We start from the raw sequence: 14,665 nt of genomic DNA on the forward strand, positions 1-14,665 counted from the left end.
CCAGAGACAGCTAATCCTTAAATATGGTGGTGGTTCATCAGTGGACACACCTTTTCTTTGCAACCAGTCCATCTGGAGCCCTCACTCCACCCACCTCCTCTAGGGGGAGCTCACATTCAAAACCACTATCCACCCACCCTAATAACCCCAGTGCCAGGCATGGGAAAGTGAGGGAGGGCCCCTACAGCCCAGAGATTGCTGAAATTATTTGAACTAACCAGCCAAAACCTGCTGACCCTGCCTTACACAGTCCTTTCTGTGGTAAACAAAATAAAAGCTCTTACCCTCATTTTTTTCTACTTTCTCCACCTCCAGACTGAACCTGGTGCTGCACTGTACAGCTCTGGATGACATACTGTACCACCTGCTGTAAGGGACCTATACAGTATAAATGTCTTCCTTAGCCAGGTGTGATGGTACACACCTGTGATCTTAGCACCTAGGAGGCTGAGACAGGAAGATCACAAATTTAAAGCCAGCCTGGGCTACATAAAGAGATCCTGTCTTGAATAAATAACAACAGAATACATTTTCCTTCAAAACAGTCATTCCTGTGTCCTGCATCTTCCCATACCCAATTAAAATAGATCCTAAAATGGGTACCCTCTACTACATTAAATAAGAACATTTTTAAAAAATAAAAAGTTTTCTCAATTTATTCTAATTTAAATGAGGGAGTCGATGGTAAAGTTTAAACAAAAAAGCCTTTCGTCAGTATCCCCAGTGATGGCTTCTGCAACACAACTGTATCGGCCCTAAAATAAGGAATAAGAAACACAAAAATGTTAGATCTAACAATCAAAAAAATGTTACCTGCTACTATTTTAAAGGTGTTATAAGAACATTGTCTTACCAGTAGAATGCCATTCAAATAGAACTAACTGGTCATCATTTCCTTATGATGGTGGGAATCAAACCAGGGCCTAGCGTATTCTCTACCACTGAGCTAAGACTCCCAGCTGGATATTGTTTCTTAGTTTTCCAACAAGAAGCAATTTTGCATGCCTTTTAATTCAGTGAGCATACAGTCCATTTATTTCCAAGTTATAAGATGAGGTATATTTATAATTTTTTAAAAATAGCCTACAAGATTTTCAAATATTATTATGTCATTTGTAACAAATAAGAGCACTCATTACTAATGTTTATTTTAAAATAGGCACCAAAAGTGAAATGTGTAAATCGCATTGCTATGTGTATGAATGCAAATATTCAAATTACAATGGTATTCATTGAAGAAGTAGTTATTTTTACCAAGGCCTGAACATTCAAGCTAAATTCCCCCCAAAAATTACACAAAAGTAAGGCTATAATTTATGTTATTTTTATCCTCCCAATTTTAACAATGTATGTAATATATTACATGAATAGTTATAGAATTACTGACTTATGTAACAATTGTTGCTGTCATGGCTTGTGTTTAGATGCCCCACCCCCACCCCCAAGGCCTCATGTGTTCTTAAGTGGGGATTTTTCAGAGGTGGCTGGAGCTAGAGTGTATGAATGATACATAGTACAATGCTGGGATTAAGGGTATGTAACCACCACAGGAAATCAGTCTACTGATTGGTTTGGCACCACTCTAATCCCCATAGCCTACACAGAGTATCAAAAGACCAGACAAAAGCTACTAAGGCTCCTTGCTTGCTCTTGCCTGCTCTTGCCTGCTGGCTTGTTATAAACTATTTCTCTTCCACAGTGCCCCTCTGCCATGCCACCCTGCCTTGGAGCCAGCCAACTATGAGCTGAAACTTCTACAAACTGTGAGATACATAAACCTTTTCTCCATTAACTTTGGGTATTGGGTACTTTGCCTCAGCAGCAAGAGATGTAACTAAGACAGTTGCCCAGTGTTTTCATATGAAGACCAACAGAGTAATAGTGAATGTTCTCCTTATATTTAGCTATATATGTTGGAAATAGAAAATGAAGTGAAAAAGAGCTTTTTGATTTAGTGCTGAGGATCAAACCCAGAGCTTCAGGCATTCTTGGCAAGTATCCTACCTGTGAGCCACATATGCAGCCCCCTAAAAAACTACCTTTTGTGCAACTTTTCCATTCTATAGAAGGAATAAATTTCCATTCTATAGAAGAGAATGATTTTTCCATTCTGCAGAAGGAAATAATACCTAAAATATAAAATTCTTGAACATCTTAATTTTGAATCATTTTTAGAAGTCATGAATTGCTTGCTTCAAATTCTTAACACATCTGTTACTGTAAAAATGCTAAGAAAGTACAAAATAAATCTTGAACAATACCTTAGCAAATAGTATTCCCTTGAAGGAGAAGGACACTGTTGCATTCACAGTCTCTGCAAACAAGATACAAAATGTAAAACATTACGAATCATCATTAGGTGTTGTTTATTTTTTGGTAGTATGCAGTGTGTTGTTACGGTCTACATTTACTACTGGCAGAGGTTGCCCCAAATAGAAGCATAAAGAAACAATGAGGAGCCGGGCATGGTGGCAAACACCTGTAATCCCAGCACTTAGGAAGCTGAGGCAGGAGGATCTCTGAGAGTTTGAGACAAGCCTGGGCTACATAGTGAGTTCCAGGGCAGTCTGAACTATATAGTGAGACTCTGTCTTAAAAAAAAAAAAAAAAAGAAGAAGAAAAGAAGGAAACAATGAACCCCATACTCTGGCTGCCCTTCTGTGGCTTCCTCTGTCCCCCAGATCCCTCTCTTTATCATCCCTAAGGGATGTGAAATCTTACAACCCATTGGTCCCAATAATGAATGAATGGAAATACCCTCCATCCCAGGCTATATACACGCATATTTAATTGCAGTTTTCAGAAATAATGCTGTATCTTTAGCAGAATATAATGAAGAATCTTCCTAAAGGTAGAAGAATATTTCAAAGGCAGTAAGAATACTGAAGTTCCCTCCAGTCACACCGCTGAGAAGCCTAGGAATTTATCCTCTGTGTATATGTACAGACATGAGCTTGGTCCTACGAGACATGCAGGAAAAATAAGACTTTTTATTTATTTATTTATTTTCTTGGTACCAGGTATCAGATTCTGGACCTTGTGCTTGTGAGGCAGGTGGCGGCACCACTGAACTAAATCCCTGGCCCAAGACTACTTTTCTTTTTCTTTTTTTTTTTTTTTTTTTTTTTGAGACAGGGTCTCACTACGTAGTTGAGACTGACCTGGAACTCACTATGTAGCCCAGGCTGGTCTCGAACTCACAGCGATCCTTCTGCGTCAGCCTCCCAAGCACTGGGATTACTGGCATGCACCACCACGCCCAGCTCCAAGACTGCTTTTGTAATCAGGCACAACAAAATAGTAAACTTGAAGTGGAGGATGGAGTGTGATAAGATTGAAAAGATAGAAATATTTTTAATGTGAAACAAAAAATAATAACCAAAAATCTTTTTGAAAATAATATAGTCAAACGTAAAACTGTAATGGTTATTTTCTTAGATCTGGCTACAGACAATCCTTAGTAGCAAGTGAATAGATTATGCCTCCATTATGGTGGTACCTCAGTTCCTGAACTTAAGTACTTCCATGATTCTGACTGTAAACAGAATTGGACGACAATCAAATTAAATTTTCCCATAAAGTCAACTCGGATAATAACCATTCAATTTGATTCAGTTTTCATTCAGTTATCATAAAAATTTATTTAATTCTTAGAATTTTTATTAAGGGTGTTAATACAGTGAGATGCTTCCTAAGCTTAATAAAGTGATTGTGTCTTCATAATCTTAGCTCTTTCATTCAAGGCCAATCCAATTTACAATTTAACATTTCAGTAAACACTTATCTAATGCCTACTATGCTCCAGAGACAAGAGAGACAATGCTTAGTACAACACTGTACCTTCCTTCAAAGGGCTAAAGTCAACTGGGTATGCAGACATGGGAATAAACTAGTCCAAGTATAATATGAGATGGAAAAGATGTAGGAAGGACAAAGGCAGTATAGCTTTCTACATCAAAGATAATATAGGAAAAGTGATGGTTCTGGGTTTGAATCTTATCTCCTCCACTAACTTGCTATGTGACCTGGGGCAAGTCACTTAACTTCTCCTTGCCTCAGTAAAAAGGTAAGAGGTACTAATGCTTACCTCTTAGTATGATTATGAGGGCTGTAGAAGTTACTATATGCTAAATGCTCAGGGAGATGCTTGGGACTCCGCACTAAAGTTATTAAATGTTTGGGGTTTTGAGAGATTGTTTGGTTGGGTTTGCTTTTGGCACTGAGGTGGAATCTAGAGCCTCCCACATGCTAACCATGCACAAACTAAGCATGCGCTCTCCTGCTGACGTACACCCCCAACTCCTAAATATTATTTATTATGTTTCTTGCTATTCTTTCTCCTTTCTAGGCCTCCTTCCCTTACTTCCCTCCTTCCTTTCCTTGTCCATAATAATAATATCATATTGTTATTGATATTATATTAATTTTATAATTTAGGTAGTTTAATGCCAATCTCATCCATCTTTTGGTATATCTTGTTTCATTACTTCATTACCATTTTTTTTCTTCTACACTGCCACTTTTAAACACAAACAACACACCTGCCTGGCAAGTGCAAGGTCCTGAGTTCAGTATCCAGTACTGGGGGAAAATATCACAAACACAAACAGCAAACATTTCACTCTGAGGTAGAATCATTTAAATTACATAATCTGTACTTCATGGCTCAACCCTAGAAGATGTCTTGAGCTGAACAGAAGAAATTGCCACAAGCCAGACTCAAGAAGTTGGGAAGGAGGAAGAGAAGGTCCCTCAGGCACAGAATAGCCTGAAGGAACATTCACCTGACAGGGTCTCCCTCCTATGAGTGGCCACAGCATCCCTGTCCCAGTAAGGGAAGAAAAGGAAAATCTGGCATCTTTCCCTCCTCCCATGTGTCCCATGGGTAAGCCTCTAAGGTACTGCGACTTCTGTAATACCTCCATGCACTATCTATTGGGAGAGGAAGAGGAACATCCCTACCTAGTTACCCACTGAACAGGTGCCAGCATGGGTTGTGGGGAAACTGAAACTCTCACCTAAGAATAGTATGTGGGAAACTAGAAGTGGTTAAGAACAAGGAGTTAATCTATCAACTTGATGTCAACAGAAACATGGTGACCAGAGAGAGAGAGCATTCTGGCCCAGCATGCATGTGAATGCCTTGTGATCTTTATCTTAGGATTGTAAATCATTCTCTTGTGGTGTCTTTCTGCAGATGTTTCTTGTGTAGATTTTGCTGATAATGTATGTATAAATAACCAGGTTTGCCTCAAATAAAGTAGACAGTCTTTTGTCTCCACTCTGCCTAGAGTGTCTTTCCTTTTCAATCCTCACTCTCTCCTTCAGGTACTGTTCGACTAGTGGGAGCTGGTCCCCCACAATGAGTCAGGTCGCCAGCATTATGCCCCACCTCTGACACTACAGGGCATCTATACCTGATCTTGTCCCTACCAGTACCCAAGACCCCACCAAGGACAGAGGATGGCAGGTGTCAATGGATGGGAATGGGGAGGTTGGTGCCAGGCAGAATCCAGTGTGGGCAGCAGGAAACAAAGAACCCATCAAGTAGGAAAGATGGCTACATACCTATTGCCTCATCAGACTTCACTTACATATATACACTCCAAAAAATTAAGAATATCAAGACTAAGGGGCCAGGGATTTAGCTCAGTGGCACCACATCTGCCTCATAAGCTCAGGGTCCTGAGCTAAATCCCTGGTACCAAAACAACAAAAAAAAAAATATCAAGACTACAATTGTAACGTGTTTTTGAAAGATGTAACAGAAGTATGTGTATAAAAGGTGGTAAGATTTACACATATGTGTCCGATTTATTTCACTTAAGAGTATGGTCTCTAGGTGAGTCTATTTAGCTATAAATGTCTTAGGTTTATCATTCTTTATAGAAGACTGGTATTCCATTGTGTAACACACACACACACACACACACACACACACACACACACACACACATCTTCTAGACCTAGAATAGCAAAAGCAATTCTAGGCAACAAAGATATGACAGGGGATATCACAATCCCCAATGTGAAACTATACTACAAAGCCACTGTGATAAAAACAGCATGGAATTTGCAAAGAAACAGACCCAAGGATCACTGGAATAGATTATAAGATGCAAAAATAACTTCAGACATACTAAGCCACTTCCTCTTTGACAAAAGAGCCAACCACACTCACTGGAAGAAAAATAGCCTCTTTAATAAATGGTGCTGGAAAAACTGGATTTCAGCCTGCCAAAGATTAAAACTAGACCCATATCTTTCACCATCCACTAAGCTAAAGTCAAAATGGATCAAAGACTTAAATATTAAGACAGAAACACTAAACTTACTGGAAGATAGGTAGGTAGAACTCTCGATGACATTGGAATAGGAAAAGACTCTGAACAAAACCTCAGTATCACTGAAACTAGCACAAAGAATCAACAACTGGGATCTCATCTTATTAAAAAGCTTCTGGGGCCCGGGATTTAGCTCAGTGGTTCTGCCACCTGCCTCACAAGCGCAAAGACCCAAGTTCAACCCCCGGTACCAACAAAAAAAGCTTCTGCACTGCAAGAGAAACCATCAACAGAGCTAAGAAACAACCTAAAATGTGGGAAAAAATTTTTACTAGCTGTTCCTCAGACAAAGGACCACTATCTAGAATATATAAAGAATTTTAAAAACTCAGACCCCCCAAATTTAAAGATCCAATTCAAAAATGGGCATCTGAAATGAACAGGCATTTCTCAGACAAAGATATAAAAGCAACAAATAAACATATGGAAAAATGTTCATCACTGGTCATTCGAGAGATGCTGATGAAAACAACACTGAGATTTCACCTCACCCCAGAAAAAATGGCCGCTATCAAGAAATCAACCAACAAATGCCAGCGAGGTTCTGGGGAGAAAGGAGCCCTTCTTCATTGTTGGTGGAAATGCAGACCATTGTGTAACCACTGTGGATATCAACATGGAGATACCTAAAAAAACTAGGATTAGAGGTCCCATTTGATGCAGCTATTCCCCTGCTGGGTATCTTCCCAAAAGAATTATACCACAGCAATATATGCACACCCATGTTCATAGCAGCACAGTTTGTAATAACTAAAACTTGGAAACAGCCCAATTGCCCATCAATTGGAGACTGGATAAAGAAGATGTGGGTTTTTTTTTTAATAAAATGGAGTACTACTCAGCCATAAAGAATGAGAAACTAGAGACATTTATAACTAAATAGATGCACATTGAGGCAATACTCAGTGAAATAAATAGGATATACAGGTGTAAATACTGAATAGTTTCTCTGGAGTGAAAAACAAAGTGTAAATAAGGATCAAAATGTATAACTGATAATGTAAAATAGGAAGAAAAGGTCTAAGGGAGAAGGGCAACTGGGAGGGGTAGCAGAAAGGAAAGAAGAGAAAGTAAAAAATATGAGGAAAAAAAATGGAAACAAAGGTTTTGTAAATCAGGAGGGGTGCAGGGGTGGAAGGGAGGCCAGGGGAATTGGGAAAAAATAAGAACCAAGATAAGTCATGTAAAGAACCCAATGAGGAATGTCATCATATTGTATACCTAAACTGTACCAATAAACTCAATGAAAAAAATCTTTATCAGATTTTATTGACTGATAGGTATTTGGGTTGTCTCCAAGACTTAGCTATTACAAACTGCTGCCATGAACATAGATGTGCACATATCAGGACCAAAATGTATAACAGATATTGTGAAGTAGGAAGAAAGTATTCAAATGGGAAGGGTTACAAGGGAGGGGGGAAAGGGAAAGGAAGGAAAGAGAAAAAATGAGAAAAGAAAGATAAAATGGAAACAAAGCTCTTATAAATAAGAGGAGGAAGGACAGAAGAGAGGGGAGGGGAATAGGAAAAAATATCAATCAAGATATATCATGTAGAGTACAAATTCCACATGATGACTATGATCATTATGTATATCTAAACTGTACCAATAAACTTAACTATTGGTTTTAAAAAGTGGGAAGATTGGGCCCGGGATTTAGCTCAGCAGTTCAGTGGCCTGCCTCGCAAGTGCAAGGACCCGAGTTCAATCCTCAGTACCACCAAAAAAAAAAAAAAGTGGGAAGATTATGGGTAATTTTTACTTTATTTTTACTTGGCCATATTTTCTAAATATCATTCTAAAGATGTGTGACTTCTGTAACAACAACAGAAAGGAAAGTTATTTTTAAAATAGATATGTATGATATTTGCAAATCTGACTCCCAGACTTCAAGGGTCTCTTGATACGTCGCTGCCTCTTAAATCAGAATGTCCTAAGCTCTGGGCCCACATACTCAGCTGCCAGATGGGCATGTTTATTTTAATGTTCCAAAATTACCTTGAGCTCAGCATGCTAAGACCAGAACTGGTTATCTTTCTCTTTAAAAGTCTGTCCCTTTTCGGGACCAAGAGATGGAGGGAGAAGGAAGTGATGGGAGGGAAGGGGATGAAAAAAGAATTAAGATGCGTTATGTACAAATACCAACCCCTGATGAATGCAATCACTACATACTGCAAACATGTACTGACAAGGTACTTCCAGATTTCCAGGCCACCAGCCCTTAAGTGGTTCTTGATTATAATTAATCTTTGTCGGACACATGAAATCAGATAGTATGTCCTGCCTATTATGATTCCCAGTGTGCTCTTTCCTCTCCTCTTCTCTGCTCATAGGGACACCGTCTTTGTTCAGCCCTCATGGTCTCTCCTACAGCCTTCTGGATGTTCTTCCTTCCACCCAAGTTTCCTGCCCCAGCCAACCCCACCTCCTTCCATATGGACAGTAGTTATCTGTAAAAAATGGAAATATCAGTGGGCTATCTATGCCCACTTACTATAGGATACAGGCCAATACTGCATGACTTACATGCTCACCCCTTACTCTTTTCTAGGCTCATCTCCAGCAATTCCCGAAAGCACATTCTGCTCAGCTAAAACATAAAAATTCCCAATAAGCCGCACTCGTGGCTAGACATGTTCGTATGTGCGGTTTCCTCTCCAGGGAATGTTCCTCCCCATCACTCTAATGTTCTCAGATTCAAGACTCTAATAAAAATACTCCAAGAAGACTTACCTGAGTTATCCTGTCATAGTGGATAACCATATAATTAAACTAATAGCTACCAGGCATGGCAGCACGTGCCTGTAATCCCAGTATTAGGGAGGATGAGGCAAGAGAATCTCAAACTCAAGGCCAGCCTGGACTATATAGCCAGACTCTACTTCAAAAAGAAAATAACATCTTAAAATTTTATTAGTATTTATGACATTCCTCTATAAATTTTGTTTCTAAGACTATCTTTCCTAAGACAGAGTGACTTCCTGAAGAAGAAGACCCTACCATCCAAATTTGGATGGGGAGTTAGCTTGAAGCCTCTGCTCACGTTGAAGAAGCCAGGAGAGAAGTCAGGCAGGGCCAGATAAAAGAACAGAACCTCAACCATGACTTGCCCAAGTTCCATTCAGCAAATATCTGTAGAAGAAAAGAGTAGAGAGAATAGGCAGGCTAGGGTTGACTGTGATGCATCTGAGATCTCGAAGGGAATCTAACATTGATAATTCGTATAAAATGTCAACATAGTTCCACAGAGATCTTGTAGAACAATTATTCAAGAGAAATGAGCAATATTTTTTAAAAACAATCACTGCCAAGAGATTTTCTTTTCTGAACAGACAACATGGCATGGTGGAATAGTCATGCAATGTGAGTCAGGAAGCAACAATATTACTAATTTTCCAAATGCCCCTGGACACATTACTGACTGTATCTTCAGTTTCCTCAGCTATAAAAATGACAGGACTAGAAAGTCAGCAACAAAAGAATTCTTACTCTGAGCACTGTACCAAGCTTTTTGTTTACATAGATTCTAATTTAACCCTTAAAACCAGGTTAGATGAATGTCCATTTTGGAGGAGAAAAATGAGGCTGAGAGAGGTTAAATAACACTCCCAAGATCATATTGCTGATAAGGGGACAGCTGAGACAGAAACCTATGCCTTTGAACAACTGAGCCCAGACACAAATACAATGTCTGCTGCCTAATTTACATATGTCCTCATGGGTACCACTCGGGTTAGAAGTGTGGAGAAAAGACTGGCATCTGGAAGCTTGATGTGTCTGCTCAGAGAAAAGTATAGGCCCTTCTGTTATGAATTTTTATATTTCTCTCCTTCCATTAAGTCTCTACCCTCATTTTCCTTCCTCTGCTTCCCAGTCCCAATTCTAAGGCTCAAACCCAGAAGTATTCTACTACTGAGCTATATCCCCAGCCCATATCATTCAAGTATATATATATGGGTGTTGTTGTTGTTGTTTTTTGCACTAGGAATGGAACTCAGGGCCTCGTGTTTGCCAGGCAGGCGCTGCACCACTGACCTACATCCCTAGTTAATATGGGCTTTTTTTGTTTTTTGGTTTTTTGAGACAGGGTCTCACTAAGTTGCCCAGGTGGGACTCAAATTTATAATCCACTTGCTTCAGTGCCCCTAAGTACTGGGATTACAGGCATGCACCACCACGCCAGGTTTCATTTCCCATTTTCCCCATCTATAATTTTATTATATTACTAATTAAATGTTTGCATATAAACTACCTGACATCCTATTTTGTTTTATTCATTGCCCTGACATCCTATTTTAAATAAGATAGAGCAAAGGTTAATAGTGAGTAACTATGTGAGAAAACAAACTGCAAGAGTAATTTTTGTTTTGTTTTATTTTATTTATTTAGTTTTGCAGCGCTGGGGATCAAACAATGGGCTTCATGCATGCTAGGCAAGCACCCTACCATTTTTACAGCCCTCCATTCTACCAGCTGAGCTATCGAAGGGAGTGCCATTGATGTTTAAAAGTTAATAAAACAATTAAGTGAAAGCTTTTCTTTTGTTTTGCAATAGCATGCATTGAACCCAGGGCCTCTCACATGGTAGGCAAGTGCTCTACAACAGAACTACATTGTTTGTCTTTATATGTGAGGTGTGTTTTTTTTTAAATAAAGGTTTTTTTTTAATTTATTTTTATAAATTTATAATGCTAAATACTAACAAAAGAAATTAAACTATCAAACACATACATTGCTTGTTGTACAGTATATAAGTAGGTACAATTCTGTAGAAAAACAATTTGGGATTAGGTAAACGAAATCACAAATATATTCAAATCTTCTTGGAAGTTATCCATAACTTTTTCTCCCAAGTACGAACATATTCAAATCTAAGATATAAGACCAACTACATATAGAAATATATTTATTATAATAGTATAATAGTAAAAACATCAGAAGGAAACTAACTATATGATAGAATGGCTAAACACACAAGGATGTGCATGCCCCCTAAGGAAGACACTTCACTGTATGAGGCTTATACCTGGATTTTTGAACCACATGGAATAGCTAGCTATTCAAAGAGTCAAATAAATTAATTTTCAGAAGAAAATACAGACACAGTACTTATAGCTACATATACTTACATTTAAAACTAACATTCAAAAAGTAAATAAACAAACTAATATTTAAAAAGCACAAGAAGGAAATACTCCAAAATATTTTTAGAAATACAATTCTATGTCTTTTTACTGACTATATTTTGAGTCTGTAGAAATGTCACAGTGTAATATTTAGGTATAACTTTTTAAACTATTTCAATATTAGTTTTTAAATTATTAAAAAACAAATTTAGGAGTTTTCATTAAATGACCTTTTAAGTTTCTAAACTCTGAATTCTACGATTCTTAATAATTTCAGGGTAGAAATAAAGAGAGTATATTAAAGAAACCAATGTGGCTGTGCAGAAAAATTGAGTGAATTCGTGTGTAAATGCAAAACATTCAACTGAGGGCCAGGGATTTAGCTCAGTGGTTCCACTGCCTGCTTCACAAGCACAAGGACCCGAGTTTGATCCCCGATACCAAAAAAAAACAAAAAAAATTCATCTGAATAGAGCAAAAAAATTCAATATTCCTTCAAACACATCCATATACATTGTCATTGTAATCACAATTCAAGTAATCACAACTCAGGGACATAAGTGTATCTGGGTGTGGTGGCACACCTGTAATCCCAGCACTTGAAGGCTGAGGCAGGAGGATCACCTCAAGTTCAAAGCCAGCCTGAATTACATAGTGAGACCATATCTCAAAACAACAACAAAAATAAAGAAATATAGTTTAAGCTGCCAAGAGTAAGACACTGGGTGGAAAGAAATAATTATGATCAGAAAAGGAGCTTCATACTTTCAATGTATTTAATTTTTATTGCAGTCTCATAAAAATTATTTTCCCTTCTATGGGTAATATGTACCAAATGCTTACCTCCTTTCAGAGCTCTGCAGAAAGAATACTTATCATCATATCCTCTGCAAATAACTTCTTTGCGTATTGGCAGTTTCATGGAGCGCATAGATATATGGAGATTGAAGTATAACTTTTTTAAGTCCCTCCCTTAAAAATAAAACACTCCATTAGCCCCTCAGCTAAGAGATTCTCCTATGAAGAATATTTGTTGTACACTTTATATGTACCCTGTGCTCGTCCTATATTTACATTTCAGTCATCACAACTCTTCATAAGGTGGATATTATTATTCTTGTTCTATGGATGAGAAAGCTAAAGTTCAAAGTGGGCATCTTTGTGGTCAAATAGAATGTTCTACAGTAAGAAGTATGTGTGCTATGCCTAAAAATAGAGAAAATTTCATAACTTGATGGAGAAAACTCTCAAACAAAACAAAATTTCAGTGTTAGTTCTGCTAGAAAATCCAAAGGAGAAAAAAGAACTGAGGATAATCAACTCATGCCAACTTTTTAGGAGTTTTGATAAAATATTTGAAGATTGAATATCTTGATTACAAATTAAATATATGGGTGTTTTAAATTTCTTCATGATCTCCCTATCATCAAATAACATGGAAAATTCCAGCGTATTTTCCTGAATTCTTTCAAGTTATTCAATTGTCCCAAATGGGAAAAAATATACAGTATTTTTTTTTATAACGAAGACAATTATTTTAACTACTATCTCATTGAGAATGTTTTCCTAATAAGGTCACAATGAATCACTGGAGCCAAAGTCAAAACACAACTTTTCTATCTTTAACTTAGACTGAGCTATGCTTCACAGAATTGCCAGTTCCTTGTCACTCCTGTGAGGCTGATGCCACCACTTTCTTTCACTTGTCCTCCAACCTCTCTGACTTCTCAATGTATATTATTGCATCTTCTTCTTAAGGTTCCCTCTAAGTTTGCCCCAATTTTCATTCTGCAACCTCTCCCTGACATTATCATATAACTAACAATTTGGAAATCATCATCTTTAGATCTTTAATCTTGACCTTTCTCCTAGTATAGTACTTATCCCATATATTCACTCAACATCTCTACTCAAATGTTGCTTCATTACCTCATACAACAAATCTAAAATTTATTTCCTCATTATTATCTCAAAATTGACCCTAGAATTCCCATTACTACTAGTAAATCTTACAGCCTCCTTTTCATTCTCATCACCACTGCTTTAACACAGGTTCTCATTTCTCTGAGCCTAAAGTGACATCCTAATTTATCTCTACATCTCTATTTTCAGGGTAGGGTGTACAGAAGACCACTGTGGAGTTTGTTTTAAACAGTGGTCTCCATGGTCTGCTACATGGGCTTGGGCCTGACCCTCTCTTAAAGCGAGGCTGCGTGTTGAAGAGGAAGAGCTATTTTCATAAGGAATTTTTGGAGACAACAGATACAGAACAGTACTGCTGCACTGCCTAATGACAATGCAGAACCAAGGAACTTTGTCCATTTCTTCATGAAGCCCACCATGACTCTAATTTCAAAGACTAAGAAATTATGGGCCACCATGTCTGGCTGGCCGGGAATTTCTGGAGATGGGGTCTTGCTATGTTGCCCAGACTGATCTCAAACTTCTGAGCTCAAGCGGTCCTCCTGCCTCAGCCTCCCGAATGAAGAGCTGAAAGTACAAGCAGGTGCCACTGCACTTGCCCCTTTCGCTTTTCAAAGGTATCAGAATTGCAATCCAGTCTGAATACTCTCTATGCCTCGTCCAGCTTCCTCTTTTCTTTATTTCTCACAAGCAATTCCCCCGATAAAAATCTAGCATATGTAATCCCTTCTTAGCATCCGCCTTTCAGAGAATCCTAAGAAATGCCATATTGTTTTATTCGTTGGGCCTGGAAAGATACAATCTGCTTCCTATGAGGGTGAGGGATTCACTTGAAAGCAAGAGTTTCGTCATTCATTATATAAATCATCACTTATGACAAGCATCTGGGGTAAAGCATACCAAATAGTTCAGGAAACAGATCCTGGGAAAAAGGAGGAAAGTATAGGGCCTCAGCTTAACAAAACTTTGGGGTGTTTCTTTTACTTTTGGTGAAGAAGGAGAAGCAAACAGTTAACCATTCTTTGCTCTGTAAACCATTATGCCTGACTGCTATCATTTTATTTATGCCATGTATTTTTGTTGGTGGTGGTTTGTTTGTTTTGTGCGTACTGGGGATTGAACTCAGGACCTTGTTCTTGTGAAGCAGGCAGCGGAACCACTGAGCTGAATCCTCGGCCCTATTTATGCCATGTTATGTGCAGATCCATCTCTCCTATTGCGGCGACAGATTTTTTTTTTTTTTTTTTTTTTTTTTTTTTTCTTGGTGGG

The 14,665-nt window shown here is 38.2% G+C and overlaps 1 protein-coding gene across 1 annotated transcript in view; it reads right to left on the reverse strand.

Annotated features, from left to right (window-relative positions):
• Positions 1-469: 469 nt before the first annotated feature.
• The window catches only part of Ly96 (lymphocyte antigen 96), a 19,905-nt gene continuing 5,709 nt past the window's right edge, over positions 470-14,665 (reverse strand). Inside the window, exons 2-4 of the mRNA XM_010622413.3 lie at positions 12,317-12,445; positions 2,262-2,314; positions 470-755 (exon numbers count right to left, since the gene is read on the reverse strand). Of these exons, the coding sequence (XP_010620715.1) occupies positions 666-755; positions 2,262-2,314; positions 12,317-12,445 (272 nt within the window). The 3' untranslated portion in view covers positions 470-665. The remainder of the gene's footprint in view (positions 756-2,261; positions 2,315-12,316; positions 12,446-14,665) is intronic.

Source organism: Fukomys damarensis, unplaced genomic scaffold (genome assembly GCF_012274545.1).
Source record: "Fukomys damarensis isolate Sample0158 unplaced genomic scaffold, DMR_v1.0_HiC HiC_scaffold_5, whole genome shotgun sequence".
NCBI classification, from domain to species: Eukaryota; Metazoa; Chordata; class Mammalia; order Rodentia; family Bathyergidae; genus Fukomys; species Fukomys damarensis.